The sequence below is a fragment of the Microtus oregoni genome, unplaced genomic scaffold (genome assembly GCF_018167655.1).
Source record: "Microtus oregoni isolate MIOR12 unplaced genomic scaffold, Mior012 000090F_ref0000504, whole genome shotgun sequence".
Classification (NCBI taxonomy): Eukaryota; Metazoa; Chordata; class Mammalia; order Rodentia; family Cricetidae; genus Microtus; species Microtus oregoni.
Window position 1 is genome coordinate 4,096,814 of NW_024544599.1, and position 18,504 is coordinate 4,115,317.

Genomic DNA, 18,504 nt, shown 5'->3' on the forward strand with positions numbered 1-18,504 from the left:
AGATCCACTGTATCCAGTCAGGTGAGGGCACAGACCAAGAGAGGCAAGGTCACTGGCTTAAGTTCCAAGTCCTAGGAATGACTGAGGTGGGGTTGGTCCTGGCTGTCAACGGCTTGTCCTCTGTTGTGGCACTGTGCTGTCCCACCCCTGCTCAGACAAAGCACATATACTTCTGCAGAGCCTGCTCCAAGTTAGCATGTGTTACAATTTCCCAGTGTAATCCTCAAACATACACTCTACTCAGTTCTACCTCAGGACACTTGTAAACCATCCCCCAGATATCTGTTCTCCTTCCTTCAGGGTCTCTGTGGCCTGGGCATGTAAGGGAAGAACTTCTGGGGTACCCCTACTGTTAGCCAGCTAGCCTCATGGTCTGCCTAGTGCCTGCCATGGCTGACATACCCAGACTGTGTGCTATCCAGTAGACCTTCAATCAATACGGCAGAGGTGCAATGGTGAAGCTCCACTTCCCAGGATCTAGGAAAGGGACTTGTTTGTTTGTTCAATTATGGCTCTACCACAAATGAAGTCCCATAGAAGTACGGACTTTTTTTTTTTGTGGCATCCCCAGAGCATATGTGATAAATGAACAGAACCCATGGGCTAGATGAGACTCTACCTCAAAACAAAATGTCTGCTATACTCCAAGAAAGAATGTCTCATTAGGTGTCCCCTCCTGGAGATTAGTGCAACAGACCCCTCCGTGAACCCTCTAGAACAGCTTGCTTGTACACAGCTTCCCCAGCTCTGATCCAAGACCATGAAAAACAACCACAGCTGAACACAACATGTTTTCCTTGTTTTTTTTTTTTAATAAGCAAAGTATACTTTAATTGGTCACCTGCTTGCTCACTGGCTTGTCTTTATTGGCTGATGACTTGGGCTTCATGGCTCTGCAGGATCCATCCAGCCACTCCCCACAACCGGCAGTCACAGAAGGGCTCTGTGGCTTTACGGGGCCAACACCAGATCAAAGAGAGGTACTCAGGGCTGCCAGTTGGTGAAACGTAAAGCTTACTATTGAAGGCAAAGCCGGCATTTCTCCAGTGTCACGGAGACGACTAAAAAAGTACAAGTTTTCTGCCTCTGCCCATGCTATGCCCATGCCCACGACACGAAATGAAAGGCACACAAGAGCCGCCATTGCTGTGATAGTGCCAGAGCCATCACTGACGTCACTGTCCCAGAGGGCCTGGGGGTGGCTGCTGTGGGTGCATCTTACAGGTGTTCCTTTAATAGGGTGCACGGCACACCAAGAGCTTCCAGGAGCCCTGCATAAAAATGATGCTCGCTGCTAGCAACACCTGGGGTGGTGATGAGGGGGCTGAGCTTGGAGGTCTGGCTGCCACGTGGCAGACTTTTTACTTGGATCGTGGTCTCTCCCAGGGCGTACACTGAGGGCCCTGGAAATAGTGGGACCACAGGAGGGAAGTTTGTGGCTACTGGTGACACTAGTGTGAGGGAGGGGACTCTCAGGCAACACTGGTCGTGACACATTAGAGGTCGCCGTCCCCTCCCAGCCAGAGAACTCGCTGCGCGGTGAGAAGGATGGAGCACACATTCCGTCATTATAGCTCATCACCCCGCTCTCTCATCTCCTCACGCTAGACACTGTCTGATGACTTTATGTGTTTTGTTCTCTGTCTGTCTCCCCAATCAGCGTTTAAGTTCCCTAGTGGGGAACTTTGTGTTTCTCAGCCTCTTATGCAATGTTAGCTGCTGGAATACAGGAAGTCACCAGGTGTGTGTGGGTGGACACAGAAAGAAGCCCAGCCACCACCGATGGGCATCTTAAAGGTGAGGACACGGGAAACCCAGAGCATGACCAAATTTTTTCAGATCACTTACACCCTGGCAGGCAGAGCAGGAACACACACTGGGGTCTAAGCATGCCCAAAGACGGGGTCTCCTCGGTTGTCTGCACTATTGCTCTTCAGCCAGATCCTTCTGGGTGGCAAACCATCCCAAGATCATAGACATCAGTTTGGTGGTATACTAGTTAGCTTTATGTCAACTTGATTCAAGCTATAGTCATGTGAAGGAAGGGAACTTCTATTGAGAAAACCCCTCTACAAGACCAGGCTATAGGCAGCCTGTAGAACATTTTCTTAATTAATGATTGATGGGGGAGGGCCCAGGCTATGGTGGGTGGTCCCACCCTTCGTCTGGTAGTCCTGGATTCTATAAGAAAGGCTTAGCAACCCATGAGGAGCAAGCCAGTAAGCAGCACTCCTCCACGGCCTCTGCAACAGCTCCTGACTCCAGGTTCCTGCCCTGTTTGAGTTCCTGTCCTAACTTCCTTCAGTGATGAACAGTAATAAGGAAGTGTAAGCCAAATAAGCCCTTCCCTCCCCAACTTGCTTTGGTCATGGTGTTCCATCACAGCAATAGTAACCCTGATTAAAACAGGGACCTGATGTTTGCTATGACATCGATTCTTATGCCAAGAAAGCTGGCTAAGTTCCAGAAGCTGGGCTCTCTCTGCCAGAGAGCTGGTCTTAAGACTCAGACAGCCTCTACAAGCTTGCTGTTGAAATTTTAGATCCACAGAGATCCCCTTCTTCTGCCACATTCCATCTCCTTACCCTTCTCTCTGTTCCACATCTAGAAGAAAAGGTAGGCAAAGGCCAGGGATGTTGGGGACATTCAGAGTAGGATCAGTACAGATGGGAGGGCTCCTTCCCACATAACTAGTTCTTCCCTCCCACAGATAAATACAAGGGCCCTGTATCAACCACAGGATGTCCCCAAGGTGATGGGTGCTGCCTGGAGCCTTTCTTCCTGAGTCCTCATTGACCTTTAAACAGTGAGATTTTTAATCCCAACACTGGGAAGGTGGAGACAGGGGGATCCCTGTGCCTTTCTGACTAACAAGTTCCAAATTCAGTAAGAGACCCTGTCCTGTCTCAAAATAATAAAAGGAAGCCAGGCGGTGGTGGCGCACGCCTTTAATCCCAGCACTCGGGAGGCAGAGGCAGGTGGATCTCTGTGAGTTCAAGGCCAGCCTGGTCTACAAGAGCTAGTTCCAGGACAGGAACCAAAAGCTACAGAGAAACCCTGTCTCGAAAATCCAAAATAATAATAATAATAATAATAATAATAATAATAAAAGGAAAGTAATCGAGGAAAACACCTTCCATTAATCCCTAGACTCCACATGCATGCACAAATATACAAGCACCCACACATGTGTGAACACATCCCACCAAATCAAAACAAAGCAAACAAAGACCCTGAAATCCTGAGGAAGGGGCAGCTTCTGGCGGGACTCCGTTTTCATCCTCTCATCTGGTTCGAGTTGGGAGTTTGTATTTCTCTGGGTGCATTCTTGCTCCTCACCCCAATTCTTGGGGACTAATCAGAGGAGGACAGGTCGTGATGAGTTCCAGGCACCCTCACCCACATGTCACAAGATACATGCCCCCCAGCTTATGCAAATACGAAGCTGTACTAGCTGCTATCGTTGCAAAGCCTCCTGAAAACATTTGGAAGTGCTCTATGGAGTGTAGGGTGCCAAGGCCCTAGCTGAACAAATAGAAAAATCAGTCTCTCTGGCAATATCGAAGGCAGGCCATTTCCTGTCACCTCAGTGCTCACGTGTGCTCAATACCACAGTCTGCCTTCCTCTGGCATGACAGGTCACTCTTAAATGGCTGCTCAGAGATGCTGCCCACAGGCACAGGTGTTCAGCAAACACTGCATTTGGCCCCTGTTTGGTCTCCAAGGAGCAAATACCTGGCCCTTCAGTATGCTGAGTGGAATGGGCCTGGCCATGAGCAGGACAGGCATGGGCACCCTCTGGCCACAGCGTCTGTCCTCTGCCCTCGCACCTATCAGGCCTTCCACAGGCTTCCAGTGGAGCTGCTATTTGTCCCTTATTGGGACTTTTGTTTTTCTAGAACTTTTATTTCTGTTTCCGACTTCCTCACACCACGCATTGCTGTGCGCTCCTCTCTCCTTCTCTTTAATTAAACTCCTTTGTCCCACTCTCTTGTGGCTAGTCTTGATTTCAAGATCCTCCTGCCTCATCCAGGATATCCTCCTTCATCAGGCAATGAAAGGAGACAGAGACAGAGTCCCACATTGGAGCACCAAACTACAACCCCAAGGTCCAAATCAGGAGCAGAAGGAGAGAGAGCACGAGCAAGGAACTCAGGGCCATGAGAGGTGCACCCACACACTGAGACAATGGGGATGTTCTTTTGGGAACTCACCAAAGCCAGCTGGACTGGGTCTGAAAAAGCATGGGATAAACCGGACTCACTGAACATAGAGGACAATGAGGACTGCTGAGAAGTCAAGAACAATGGCACTGGGTTTTGATCCTACTGCACATACTGGCTTTGTGGGAGACTAGACTGTTTGGATGCTCACCTTACTAGACCTGGAAGGAGGTGGGAGGTCCTTGGACTCCCCACAGGGCAGGGAACCCGATCTGCTCTTCGGGCTGATGAGAGAGGGGGAGTTGATTGGGGGAGGGAGGGATATGGGAGGCGGTGGCAGGGAAGAGACAGAAATCTTAAATAAATAAATAAATAAATAAATAAATAAATAAATAAAAGATCTTCCTGCCTCTGACTAACAAGTGCTAGATTTACTCGTGAGCACCGTATCAGTCCCTTTGCTCTTCTTCTGGTTCCCTTTATCCCCTCACAGCACTGCTCACTCAGTCAATGCAACCCTCCCTCCACTTCTTGGGAGATTTCCTAAGGGGTCTAAGGGTCCTAGGCTGAAGTATGGGACAAGCATTCATCTTTTGAGCATCTCCCCCAACCCCGGGCTACAGGGCCACACAGTATCAGAGAAGCAGAGCCAAACACAGTGAGAAGACACAGGACTGACACCCGAAGCTGGCAAAGGTAACATGTAATCCATGATCTGACTGCAATGGGAGTGGACAGAAAGCGGAGTCAAGGAGACGGCCCCAGGGTAGGTAATAGGTGTAAAGATCCCGTGACACAGGCAGAAAGGCAGATAGGCTGAAGCCTGCATGAAGGTTTCAGTCCGACTATGATGGGAAAAACTGGCGGTGGACAGACCATGGATGCCTGGCACACTGTGACAAAAACATGGCCAGTATCTTGAAGATGAAGAAAGAGTGGGAGCTACCCATGGCATAACGGATCAAAACAACAAAAATGACCAACCATCAGAACCCCACCATGACCACAACACCACAACACCACACACACACAGACCTCAAAGGCTTAACCAGTTCTCTGTCACACAGCCCCAGCTACCTTTGAACAGGGCCTTCAGTGTCAGGAGGGTTACCACCACTGTGGAATCAGCAATCTTACTGAGGCCTGGAGGTGCTGAGAGAAGGGTGGCCAGGGGCCTGAAAACAACGTCAGGGACCTGGCCAGCCTCAAAAGTGCAGACACAAAGAACAGAATGGTGATTGCGGCTTGCTGCCATGTCCGTATCTTTGGAGAGGAACCACATATGAGCAGGGGTCTGGTGAACAAGATAACAGCCTCCAGGTACCTGCCAGCGGACAGATTGCTCTACAGGCCATGAAGGAGTCACTAAATCCAAAATCTTGGATACGAGTTGACACGTGTGCAGATCACAGCACGGGCTCAGACAAAGACACAGACTCACACGTACACACACAGGTGCGCACACACGCGCACGCACATACACAGAAAGGGGAACAGGCCTAAGATCAAGACATAACCAACTGGTAAAGCAGATGCATAATTAGAAAAGTTAACAGCAGGAGTCGCTCAGAATAACAGAAGGAAAATAGGGAACTAATATATTACTAAGGAAGCATGGATCAGAAACAGTCACAAAACAGTTTGAAAAACTGTTTCTGCTGGCTCCAAAACCCACGTTGTATTTTTATGAGCATAAAGAAAACAACTGCACATTTTATTAGAAAGACCACGCTCTGTTGTGACTGATGGAGGAAGACACTTCCAGAGTTGACCTTTGATCCCTGACCTGATCATCCCATGATGCATCCGCCACATGGGAGCCTGCCGAGCTTCTGGGGTGCTAGTGAAAACCTGTTCTGGGCATTCTTTCTCACTCCTATTTCACAACCAGGAAAAACAGAGCCTCAGCTTCCAAATTTATGTTAAATACAGAGGTTTGCTTATCTATCTATTTACCTATCTATCTGTCTTACAGTAGTTAGATGGAAAAGAGTTAGCTAATTTCGGCAGAGGGAGGTGGATCTCTGTGAGGTCAAGGTTAGTATAATCTTACATAAGAATTCCAGATAAATCACAACTATACAGTGAAATCCTATCTCAAAAATAGATCAACGAAGACTTAATTCATTCAAAAATATTTTTATTTCTCTATTTAATTTATTAAACATGCACTATATGTCCTAGAGCTGTGAGCTAAAATAAAATGTCTGTGTGCACTACTCTCAGAATAGAAGGGGGCCCTGGGTATTCCCACCTGCCATGCTCCATGTATTCCTTTGATATAGGCTCACTCCACGACCCTGGGGCTTTAGTTTTCTTCACTAGGCTGGAAGCCATCAAGCCCAGAGAACTTCCTGTCACTATCCCCAACCTAGAGCTGGACTTATAGATACATTCAGGACACCTGGTTCATTAAGAAACGCCAAAATCTAAACTCTAGCTCCCAGACACAGGCAACAAGCGCTCTTAACTGCTGAGGGTTTCCCCAAGCCTGTCTTCCATTACGGGAGCAAACCACCAACGGCTGGGTACGTTAGAAAGTAAAGAAGTTTTCTCGGCTCACATCTTCAGAGGACTTCTAGTGAGGGCCTCATGGCTATAGCACAGTATGGCAGACACAGAAGATGTCAGCTGGAGAGGGGGAAAGGGGGACAGCAGAGAAGAAGGGTCAGCCGCTCCTATGGTACTGACTCTTGTAGATGACTGGAAACCCGATTTGCTCGGGTCCACAGGTGGTAAGTAAGTAGTCCCCTGGTGAGGGCACTCTTGACCCAACCTACCAGACCCTACTTCTTCAAGGTCCTAGCTCCTTTCACAACCATGACTGGGGACTGTGGCAGGTAGTCTTGACATGACAAATCACCATAGAAACAAACAGCTGACAAGGCGGTGAGGAATCTCCTAGGCTAGCTTACATGAAGTGGGAAGACCACCCTAAACGTAGGCTACGGATGCCTGTGGGCTGGAGTCCAGGACCAATAAAAGGAGAACACTTAGTAGCGTACCATCTCTTTCTGCGTCCACATCGTGTTCCTGCCGCAGTTCCTTTCCCAGCAAGATGCTTCCTAAAGCTGCTTTTATTATGTAACTAACACAGGGGCCAAACTTCCAGTCCACAAACAGGGGTGGGGTGGGGTGCAGGGATGGCACCATATCCAAACCATCTGGGCCTCCTTCCCACCTAGCAGTCAGCACTGGCCTCTCTGATCTTTCATTGTGTAAGAGTTCCCTGTAGGCAACTGACTTCCAGAGAATACTAAACATGTTTTACACACACACACAAAAAGTGAACATCTTTCAAAATGGTGCCTCCTAATAACCAACCACTCCCCATAAAAGAGAAAGCTACCTTCATTTGTCAAGGAATGTGATAACATCTAGAAAAAAAAAAGTCACCCCAAGAAAGCACCCCTGGACACACAGAGACACAATAAAGAGTTTCTAAGTCGGAACCCAGCACCCTTGCTGTTGTGAGCACTGCCTATGGCAAAAGGCTGAAAATGAATCTGTCCACGCCGGGCAAAGTGGAGAATTATTTGGGGGAACAGAATTTAACTTCAGTTTTCCTTCTCTTTTTCGATTGTACTTTTGTTCGCAGCTTCAGCTGGGAGAGAGTGAATGCACGCATTTAGTGTGGAGTTTATGAGTTCATATTTTATAATTAACGTTGCCAACAGGGGAGTTTGATTAATGCCGAGCAGTGGATTTTGAGCAATGTTCCATACAAATTGCCAAATTTAGCAATAAAGTAAATTGGTGATGTGAACATCATTAGTAGAATGACTACTTAAAATTCAAATCATCGGAGCCACAAACCCATTATTTGTGTAGAAGGGAGGAAGCATCGCATTTGCTTTTATTTTGCCTTCAACCACATGTTATCTACCACCAAGCTGGATAGAGCGAAAGTTCTAGAATGGGTTGGGATGATATCAGAGCAGCTCCGAAGCACACACATGTGCACGCACGTGCACCCACAAAGGGGCTGCGATAAAGGCAAGCGCTAAACTGTGAATTTGCATGATGGCAAATATAAAAATCGATAGCAATCTTTCCCTACCAATTCTGCAGTGCATTTCCTGATGTGCAGCCCACTCAGAAGCGTCCAGCACGCACTCCCGCAGTGAGCCTTTCCCTGTCGACGTTCACAGTACCTTATTGTCACCCTGGACCTCGCCAAGCCTCTGCCGGAGTTCTTTAATTTCTTCTCCCAGATGTTTATTCCTGTCCTGAGAGTCTCTCAACAGCTGCACAAGATTAGCCTGGAAATATCAACATAGCATAAGAGCAATCAGTACGGAGGTATGGACAAACGTGGGCTTTCCTGATGTACGGATGCTGGCATCCAGCTCAGCTGGATCCCACAGAACCCCGTGTCCGTGAATGTGCGGGAGGTTCTTTTCCAGAGTGGCTCACAGAAGTGGACAGGTTACAAAACTTTCCTAAGAGCTTGTCTATCCTGGGGGGTTACTGTGCAAGCATGAGGATCCAAGTCCAAATCCCCAACACCTACATAAAAAGTCAGGCATGGCTTTGAGCTCAATGAGAGACCCTGTCTCAAGGGAGTAAGGTTAAGAATGATAGAGCAGGACCCCTGGTGTCCTCCTCCAACCTCTGTACCCTCGCAAGCACATACTTGCACACATATACACCACATGTATACACACAGGTGATAAAATAGCCCCTTTCAAATTGGATAGTGTTGAGTTCACAAATTAGGGCCAGCAATGTAAGAAAGGATTCATTGTCTCAATTAGGTCATTTCTTCTGTTCCTTCCAATGTGTCTTGTTTCATGAACTCTTCTTTGCTATTCTAGTGCCCAGAATCTGTGTGTCTATTTGCTTGTGCACATGTGTACGCATGTGTCTTTACACATGTGGACGACAGAGGCTGACATCGAACATCTTCCTCAATTGCTCTCCACCTTACTTTTCAGAGACAGTCTGTCGCTGAACCTAGGGTTCGCCAATTCTATTAGTCTACCTGGCCAGTGAGCCCTAAGGAACCGCCTTGTCTCTGTCTCCCCAACAATGTGATTACAGATGTAGCTGTGCCTTCTTTTTACAAGTGTGCTGGTGATCATACTCAGATCTCATGATTTTGTAGCAAGCATCTTACCCACGATGCCATCTCCCCAGGCTGAATGCCCAGAACTTCAGTTGCCATTCTGAAAGGCGACCGTTTCCAACATTGGGATCTAGTTGTGATTCTCTGGTCTCCTGGTCTGTCTCCCATCTCACTGTTTCCTGATGGTAGTTCTCACGGTGCCAAATACTGCTTTCCACCCCAGTCTTCAAAACATCATCCCCCCACACACACCACAAGCTTCTTCTCTCACAAACACTTACTCCTATCTAGACCTGGGGTACCGACCCTGCCGGAGGGGCTCACCTAGTTAGGCAGCTCCATTCCCTTCCCCAAAGCAGCACTTCTGGCCCTCTGACATATACCCGTCTCCTCTTGGGGCTCCCCTGGACTCTGGACACCCCTACGCAGTTTTAGCTCACCCTTGTCCCCTGCTCTGCAGAAACCTACCCTTGTTTTACAAAGAAAACTTGTTACCCGACAGACCAAGTTCTCCCCACCTCTAGTGGAGACAACCGCTGAGCACGGCAGTCAGTCACACAAGGCTGTATGTGTGTGATCCAAGCCTCGGGATGAGGACAAAGGATGGAAAAAGCGGAGGCCTCACAGCAGTCACTTAAAAAGCTGTACAAGGAGCTAAATCTCCAGATGCCTTCCTGCTTAAGTTCAGGAAACCCAAATCCAGAGGTGTAAATGGACAACCCCCCTCTAGTGGCCACACCTCCAAGGCCTTCAGTGCTACACTTCTGGGAACAATTATGTTGGGTAGGAAAAGGCAGCAAGGGAAAGACTCTAAAGATGAACTCTTTAGCAGTTCTTGACACACACCCCAATCAGACCTCCACAGTCCATTGGTTGGGACTGCCTTCTGTCTCTTCCTCCATTCTCACTCCTTTTTCCTCCATGCCAGGCCTGATCCCATCTTGTGCCCAAAATCTCTGTCAGCTCCTTCAGGCTTTTTCATAGAGGTCACTGGTCCCCACAGGACGCCCCCTGGACCATTGGATTTAACACGGCCACCCTCCCCTTTGCTCCCGTGCCTTTTGTCTGAGGCGCATGCCATCTCCTAACACACCATATAATTCACTTCATGGTTTATTGCTCGCTGTTTATTTCCTACCTCCCTCTCCCTGCTCAAGCATAAGTTCCATGAAGGGCGAGGAACTTAGTTCTCGCTCCTCCCCTCTGCCCTAACGCAGTTGAAAGGGGAGATGAGAAGCTGAGCTGGAGGTTCTGGCCTCGGCATTGGGAGTAAGAAGCACTAAGTTCTAAAACCAGTGCCTAGCATGCGGTCTCGCCTGGGACAAACTGTACTGTCCCCAATACAATCTCCATGCCACAGTGCAATCTATATCTTCAACCCCATATTGGCAAGGCTCATAGCTTACAGTATCTTGCTCCCCATTTTCCAAGAACTCTGCTCTCAGGAGATACAAAGTTGCAGTAGACGGGGAAAATTAGACTCCCTTTTGTAGATAAAGCAACAAGGAACCATTGCTCCCAACTGATTTTAGAAAATTCCCAGGTGGGGATTCAAAGTTCTTTCCCAGCTTTGTCACTAGCCGCCCGGGGCATTTTCTTCATCTGCCGAAGGGAACTAACACCCAACTTTCCATGTGGTGACCTGGAATGTGTACAGTAAACACAGAATACTGAAGCCCAGGTTGTGCACCCAGGGGGTGCTACCTAAAGCCCTTCCCCCATGGCACTAACTCAAGTACACAGTTGTGGGGACACAGCAGGTCCCTCGTTGACCACAGCTGGCCCTTTATGACTCTGTGCCTGCACTGTTCATCCGTCACTTGTTTATTTACACAGTGTTTACTGGGTATCAACTTTGGGTTAGGCACTGTCTAAGGCCTGGGGACGTAGCAATGACCCAAACAGACAAAACTCTGTGGTTCTGTGGAGCTACTAATTATATGTTATACCATGTGGTACTTGGCCAGGTATTACTCTAGAAGTACAGGAAACAGAGTGTGCAGAAGAGGTCACAGTGAAAAGGAGCTGGTGGACCTTGTGGGTATCCTGGGGGCAAGGATCCAGGGCAGGAAAGGAGCATTCCTCACCTCATATCTCAGAGTTCTCTCTCTCTCTCTCTCTCTCTCTCTCTCTCTCTCTCTCTCTCTCTCTCTCTGTGTGTGTGTGTGTGTGTGTGTGTGTGTGTGTGTGTGTGTATAGGTACAGTTTAAAGACACAGGATAGGCTGGGTGCAGGCACTGGAAATTATTCTTGATTGACATTTTTTGGTTCCTGCACTGTGCCTTGCTTCCACTGAACTTCAGAAAATTCCCAGACCTTAGCTCATGGATCCTCTTAGAGAGCCAGCAGCAGCATCCACCAGGCAGGAAGGATGATGGTCTCAGGGGAGGAGCCACTGCCACCTGCACCCTTCCATGAGCACCAATCAAAACATACAAGGAAACCAAAGCACAAAGATGGCCACACCCCTAGACTCCCCTTTTCAATCAACATTGGCTCCATCCTCTGGCAGGGAGGGGAGACCCTGACATTCAGGGACCACAGCCACTGAATTAGCAAACTCATCTCGTGCAGCAAAAGAGATGCATTCTTCAGTCCATCCCTGATCAATGCTTTTGTGCGATGCAGCCAACATGAATTATTAGGAAAATAAATTTAAGAAAACTCTGTGTTTTAAAGCCATGCCCATACAACGGTTCTAAAAGGCCTATGAAAGCTTTCCTAATTTCCTTGATAATCTTTTAATGGACCAGAAACAATTAGCATGCATCGTGGCTCTAGACCTAGGGCCTTGCTCTGATAAGTGCTGGCCTTGGGGCTCCTGGACATTTGGACCTAGAGCAGGACAGAAACCCCAGGATAAACACCCAAGATCCCAGAGAATACTGGGGTAAAGATTTGGGCTGTAACAGAAAAGGCATTCAGAGAGCCAGAGCCACCGTTATCAAACCATATTTAGTCTGCGACCCAGCTGAAAAGACTACAACCACAATACAGCCAGGCATCCCGCCATCACCCACAATGCCGTGGTGGTGGTCAGTTGGAATCAATACCTTTGAGGCTGTGAGTTCACAGTATATCTACCCCAGTCGTGTGCTTGACCTCGGGGGTAGAAGTGGAAAGGAGAGGCACTCTTGCCTTTAGGCAAGTGACTGTATTTTTTTTTTTATACTTGTAAGGGAGGGTTGTCAACACACAACCCTTCTTTACTCAAGCCTTCTCAACTGTGAAACAGTAACTAAACACCAGAAAACGACTATTCTGCTAGGGTACCCAACACCTTAAAAGGGAGGGTGTGGCACATTTTCAAGAGCTTGGAATAGAGGAGCAAAGTTCACACAATTCTCCTGACCAAAAATAACAGCCATGACTCACACACCCGCTCTAACAATCCATCACGCGAGCAGGTGGTGCCTGCTTATAATTTATCCGCTATGCAGAGTGCTTTGTCTCCCTGTTATTGAGAAGGACTCCGTGACCATCGGTTTGGAATGGCACTTCGTGGAAGAAATGTCAGGGAGAATGTGGCCAGGCACTAGGGTTTCAGAGGGAAGGGAGATGGGCCCAGGAGCGCGCATCTTTCCATCGCCAGGGCAGGTGGTGGCCCAGGAAAAAGGCTCAAAGAGGGACATAAAGGAGCCTCTTTTAAATATTCAGACCAAGCTAGAAAAGGCTGACATATTCTCCTTGATAATAAGAGTGTGTGCTGAAAACAGTGGGCAAACTATAGACTCCTCACACTTAAGTCACTCGAGCTGTCCTTAAGTCAAATTGTGACTGCCGACCAGTGAGATGGCTCAGCCAACCAGGGGGCCTGCTGAGCCTGACAAGGGAGTTCAATCCCTCCAGCCCACGTGGTGGAAGGAGATCACTAACTCCCAAAACGTGTCCCTTGACCTCCACACATGTTCTGTGGCTCATGTGCACACACACAGATTAAATAAATAGAATGTAATTAAAAACTGTAATTGTGACAGAAGAGGGAAGGAGATTTGCAAGGATAATACAGGAAGAGAGGGCGATGAAGTGGCTTGTTGGTTAAGAGCCCTTGCTGCTCTTCCAGAGATCCAGAGCTTTCGGCTGCCTATAATACCAGCTCCGGGGGTTCAGACACACTCTCTGCCCCAGGAACATCCACACACACATGCCCGGTCACTCGTAGACACAAACACACATCATATAACCTTAGTGACAGGTAGGGAGAGGTGAGGCTTACAGGCTCTTGTTACATTGCATTGTGGAGACCTTTCCTCTAATAAGGGGAAGCTTGGGCCCCAGCGCAGGATGCATAGATGACACATGGATGATGCATGGGTGTCGCATGGATGATGCATGGGTGATGCATAGGTGATGCATGGGTGATGCATGGGTAACACATGGATGATGCATGGGTGACACATGGGTGACACATGGATGACACATGGGTGATGATGCATGGGTGACACATGGGTGACACATGGGTGACACATGGGTGACACATGGATAATACATGGGTGACACATGGATGACGCATGGGTGATGACACATGGGTGACACATGGGTGACACATGGATGACGCATGGGTGATGCATGGGTGACACATGTGTGATGATGCATGGGTGACACATGGGTGATGATGCATGGGTGACACATAGGTGACATATGTGTGATGATGCATGGGTGACACATGGGTGATGATGCATGGGTAACACATGGGTGATGATGCATGGGTGACACATGGGTGATGATGCATGGGTGACACATGGGTGATGCATGGGTGATGATGCATGGGTGACACATGGGTGATGCATGGGTGATGATGCATGGGTGACACATGGGTGATACACGGGTGATGCATGGGTGACACATGGGTGACACATGTGTGATGATGCATGGGTGATTCATGGGTGATGCATGGATGACGCATGGGTGATGATGCATGGATGATGCATGGGTGGTGCATGGGTGACACATGGGTGATGCATGGATGATGCATGGGTGGTGACACATGGGTGGTGATGCATGGATGACGCATAGGTGATGATGCATGGATGACGCATGGGTAATGTATGGGTGACACATGGGTGGCGCATGGGTGATGCATGCTATATCAGCTAATTTATAATGCCAACTTGGCACAAGCTAGGGTCATCTGGGAAGAAAGAATGTTAATTGAGAAAAATGCCTCTTTAGGATTTGTCTGTGGGCAAGCCGAGGGTGCATTTCCTCGAATGCTGAATGATATGGGAGGGAAGTGCCATCCCTGGGTGCTGTACGAAGGCAAGCACAAGCTAAGCAAGCAAGCAAGCAAGCAGCTCTCCTCTGTGGCCTGTGCATCAGTTACTACCTCCAGGTTCTGTCTTGACTTCCTGCCCTGACTTCCCTGCATGATGAACTTATAAGCTGTGAGGTGAAATAAACCCTTTCCCCAAAGTTGTCATGATGTTTTATCATGACAGAAGCCCTAACTAAGACATCTGTGTACCTCAGCAACTCCCCAAGCCAGCTCCTAACTATGAGAACAGTGTGCTCGGGCAATGTTCTGCACAGGGCAATTGCCACACCTCTTGATGGCTAGTATGAAGACATCAAGGAGCCAGCACCTCTCACTCAAACCTCAGGGCCACCTTTTGGTAGGAATTCTCACTGGGGAAGCTTAGTCTCTCCCCCTTCTGCACCTCCTCTGGAATCCATTACATACACAGCAGCTTATCCATCAAGCCATGGAAAGGTTAGTCTATGTCATAATATAAAATGATAGGGCCTGGGCTGGAGAGATGCCTCAGTCTCAGCGGTTACAACTCGGTACCATCCTTCCAGAGGACCCGAGTTCAATTCCCAGTACCCATATCAAGCAACTCATAACTGCCTGCATCACCAGCTTCAGGAATAATTGACACTTCTGGCTTTCACAGGTACCCACACTCACATGCACATACCCCCCCCCACATACACACATATGCACACACACATACACACATGTACATGCACATGATACACAAATAGCTGATATACACTAGTAAGTCTTACAACATACCTCTTCATTTACAGACTTATCAAAATAGGAAGTTAAAAGTAAAATGAAAATAAGACGAGACAGAAAGAGAAGCAAATCCTCGACTTGATCAAGAAATGAGAGAAAGAAACAAAGAGCAAATTCAGAGGACACTGCTGGCTTGCACTGCACGGGGAAGTTTAAATCCTGGGCCCCTGGAAGCCACAGCTTCCAAAAGGCAGAGTACAAGATAAAGCAAAAATGCCCTAAACAATATATACCCACCTTACATTTGATGAAACACCAGTGTCCTTAAAGCCTGTGATGCTGGCAAGTTTAATTGCACTTTCCACTATGCTGTCTTGGTCCAGTGGTAACTCCTATGTTCACAGTAATTGAGTAAAACCTGCTCAGCAAAGGGCCCCTGCTCATAGAGACTGCCGGAGCAATATCCCCCATCACACCGGCAGCGCTCTTATTTGTGGACACCAGCTACAGCGAGCACGTTCTGCGCATACGTCGGTCAGCACAAGAGCTCAGCCTCCTCCCCCATCCTCACAGATAAACCTCTTTCCAGGCAAACCTGTTGAGTGACGTTAGGAAAGGCACAGTTTAAATAAATATTTGCCCGACCTAGGACATTATGATTTTGCTGCTGCTTGCTAGTGGCTCCCAGGATAACTCCCAAGTGTTTTAGAGTGAGTCTATGAATCGGGGGCACGCCTACACTCCATGTCAAGTCGTTATGAGATTTTGCAGAGTGTGAGAGCCAAGATGGAGCCACAGTCCTGCCGGGGAGGGCTCGGAGCAGCTGGACCTGCGTCGCCTCCTGGCTTCCCTAGCGCGACAGTAAGTCACTCCTTTCAAAGTGTTCTGACGGAACTCCACAAAGTGCTTGAAGTCTTTGAAGGAAGTTTCAGGTTCTCTGTATCAAACCAGGATTTCTGTACAAAGCCGTTCTGATTTGTGAGCCCCGGGGACTAAAATAAGCTTGACCAAGAAGGCTTTGCTGAAATAAAAGGCTCCCCTCCTCTCCTGCACGGGACCACTCTACACTCCATTTCCCCGAGCGTCGACATCTAGCGCACGTCACTGTATAAATAAGCCATCCCTTTTTAGAGGCAAGAAAGCAAAGGCTCCCTGGTGGGCCAGGGGAGATGCCTCCCAGGGTTCTCGTGCTTGAAATCAAACAAGCAAAGACAAAGATATTAAAGATGTGTTTGACTGTCTGTTCAAGGAGGAGTTTAGGGGGGAGGAGTGTGCAGCCGTGACCCAAAAGAATCCTATCACCTAAGAAGATTAACCCAAGATCATCTCAATTCCCCTTTGTCTCCTTCACGGAAAGTGCTTGTTTAGCAAAAGAAAAATATTTAAAGGGTCGTTGGAGATTTTCCCATGATCTCTCCGCGCAGTGCAAAGGGGCGCACTGTGTACAGTTCTGCCTGGAGTAATGGGAAGACGTTTTCATTTCAATATCCCACGAGAAGCTATTAGTGCAATTGCTGTTGTCTTGGTTTCTTCACAGCTTCTTTAACGGGTGATTTACCACTGGAAATTGAGTTGTTTGAAAAAGAAGTCCAAGGTCCAAAAGGAAGGCATGACAACTATATTCCTAGAATTTACAAGCATGAAGTTCAAGTCTGTGTTCTAAGGAGATTAAGAAGGGAAAAAGACAGACACAATTATGGTTAGTGGCTGGTGGCCACCAGAAACAAGACTAGTTTATGTAACAGGTTCCCACACCTTGGCACTATTGCCACCATGATGAAAGTACTATTCACACCACAAAACTCAGCATGTAGACAGCACCACCTTCCAAAAACAAAAACAAAGACCTAATCCATCAAAGTCCATAGCTCTGGAAAAGTCTCTAAATGTACTAACCTTGCTTTTTGGCTTCTGTAGCTTTGCTTCTGGCTAACGGTTCATACCACCTGAAGCTAGTCAGCCCAGGAGATTGTTTTTCTACTTAAAAGTTTTCTCTCTGAAAAAGGCTTGGGATTACACTGAGACCCCAAATCCCCAGTATCACCTCCAGTCAGCTACCATAGACTTCCTAGTGTCCGAGTATTCTTCTCTGGTGGATACACCACAACAGCTTAGTGTAAAATCCCTACCTCCATTTCTGGTTCTTTCCTACTGCTTGTCAGCGGGCTCTGAACAGGACTTCCAAACTGGGCTGGACTAATGGTGACGACCATGGTTCATTCCTGATCAAGCAGTCCTACAGATGCAAGACAGACCCCAAACATCACCACACACAGAGTCATCTAGAACGTAGCCTTGCTCTGTGAACCTGCTGTGTGGCCTTGGATAATCCCAAGAAAATTATACAAGACCCAACATTGACCAAGCAATCACCAAGTACTAGGCAAAGCACATGGGGTGGCTATCCTTGGTTGTCAACCTGACTACATCTGGTATTAGCTAAACCTCAAGTGGCAGGGAAAACCCACAAGGGATTTTTCTTAATTAAATCATTTGAAGTGAGAAGACCCATCTTTACTAAGTATCCCTTGAGGTGGGAAGGTCCACCTTTAACCTGGCCACACCTTTTGCTGGCAGCCTGTATAAAAGGCTCGAAAGGAGGAAGCGCTTGCTATTTGCTTGTCCTTCCTCTTGCTGGCAAGTTGATTCCTTCACTAGCATTAGAGCCTACTTTGGGATTCCAGCATACACTGAAGACAAGCTGAGACAGCTATCCTCATAAACTGAACAACTACTGCATTCTTGAACTTTCCATTGGCAGTCATTGTCAGACTAGCCGGAACACAGCCTGTAAGCTACTCCAGTAAATCCTATATATATATTTGTCTGATCTATGACACTGTGACTTTGTTTCTGTCTAACTCCCAGAATAACTCCCAAGTATCTTGATTATTGATATATTATTGTTAAATAGACTCATTCTATATGTTCTGTTCCTCTGGAGAACCCTGACTAATTACGGCACTTAGAAGCTTCCCTGTAGAAGTTGCTCAAAAGAACTTCATGACGATGTCTCATTAGTATCTCCATTTTGATGAGGAGGCAATGGTGGCTCAGAAAGGTTATGCAGATTGCCTAGGGTCAGCCAGCCAGCAAAAGATTATACTTGAATTCACTGGGCTGGAAAATATCATCTAAGCCCCATGGCATTGCCTTTATGTAAGGTGCACCTCACCAATATGACCTCAGACCACAGCAGGACTTACACACATAGGCATGGACACCTCTATGGTCTCTTAGAAAGCACACAGCACTATGATAACTAAGGTTACTATTTTCTATCAAAATATACGAAGAACCCTCAGTACATT

General features: G+C 47.7%; 1 protein-coding gene across 3 annotated transcripts in view; it reads right to left on the minus strand.

The window, feature by feature from the left end:
- The window catches only part of Ccdc149 (coiled-coil domain containing 149), an 89,377-nt gene that overhangs the window by 35,769 nt on the left and 35,104 nt on the right, over window positions 1-18,504 (minus strand). For all 3 annotated transcript variants that reach the window (XM_041643776.1, XM_041643775.1, XM_041643774.1), the window contains one exon: window positions 8,318-8,425. In XM_041643776.1, coding sequence (XP_041499710.1) covers window positions 8,318-8,425 — 108 coding nt within the window. The remainder of the gene's footprint in view (window positions 1-8,317; window positions 8,426-18,504) is intronic.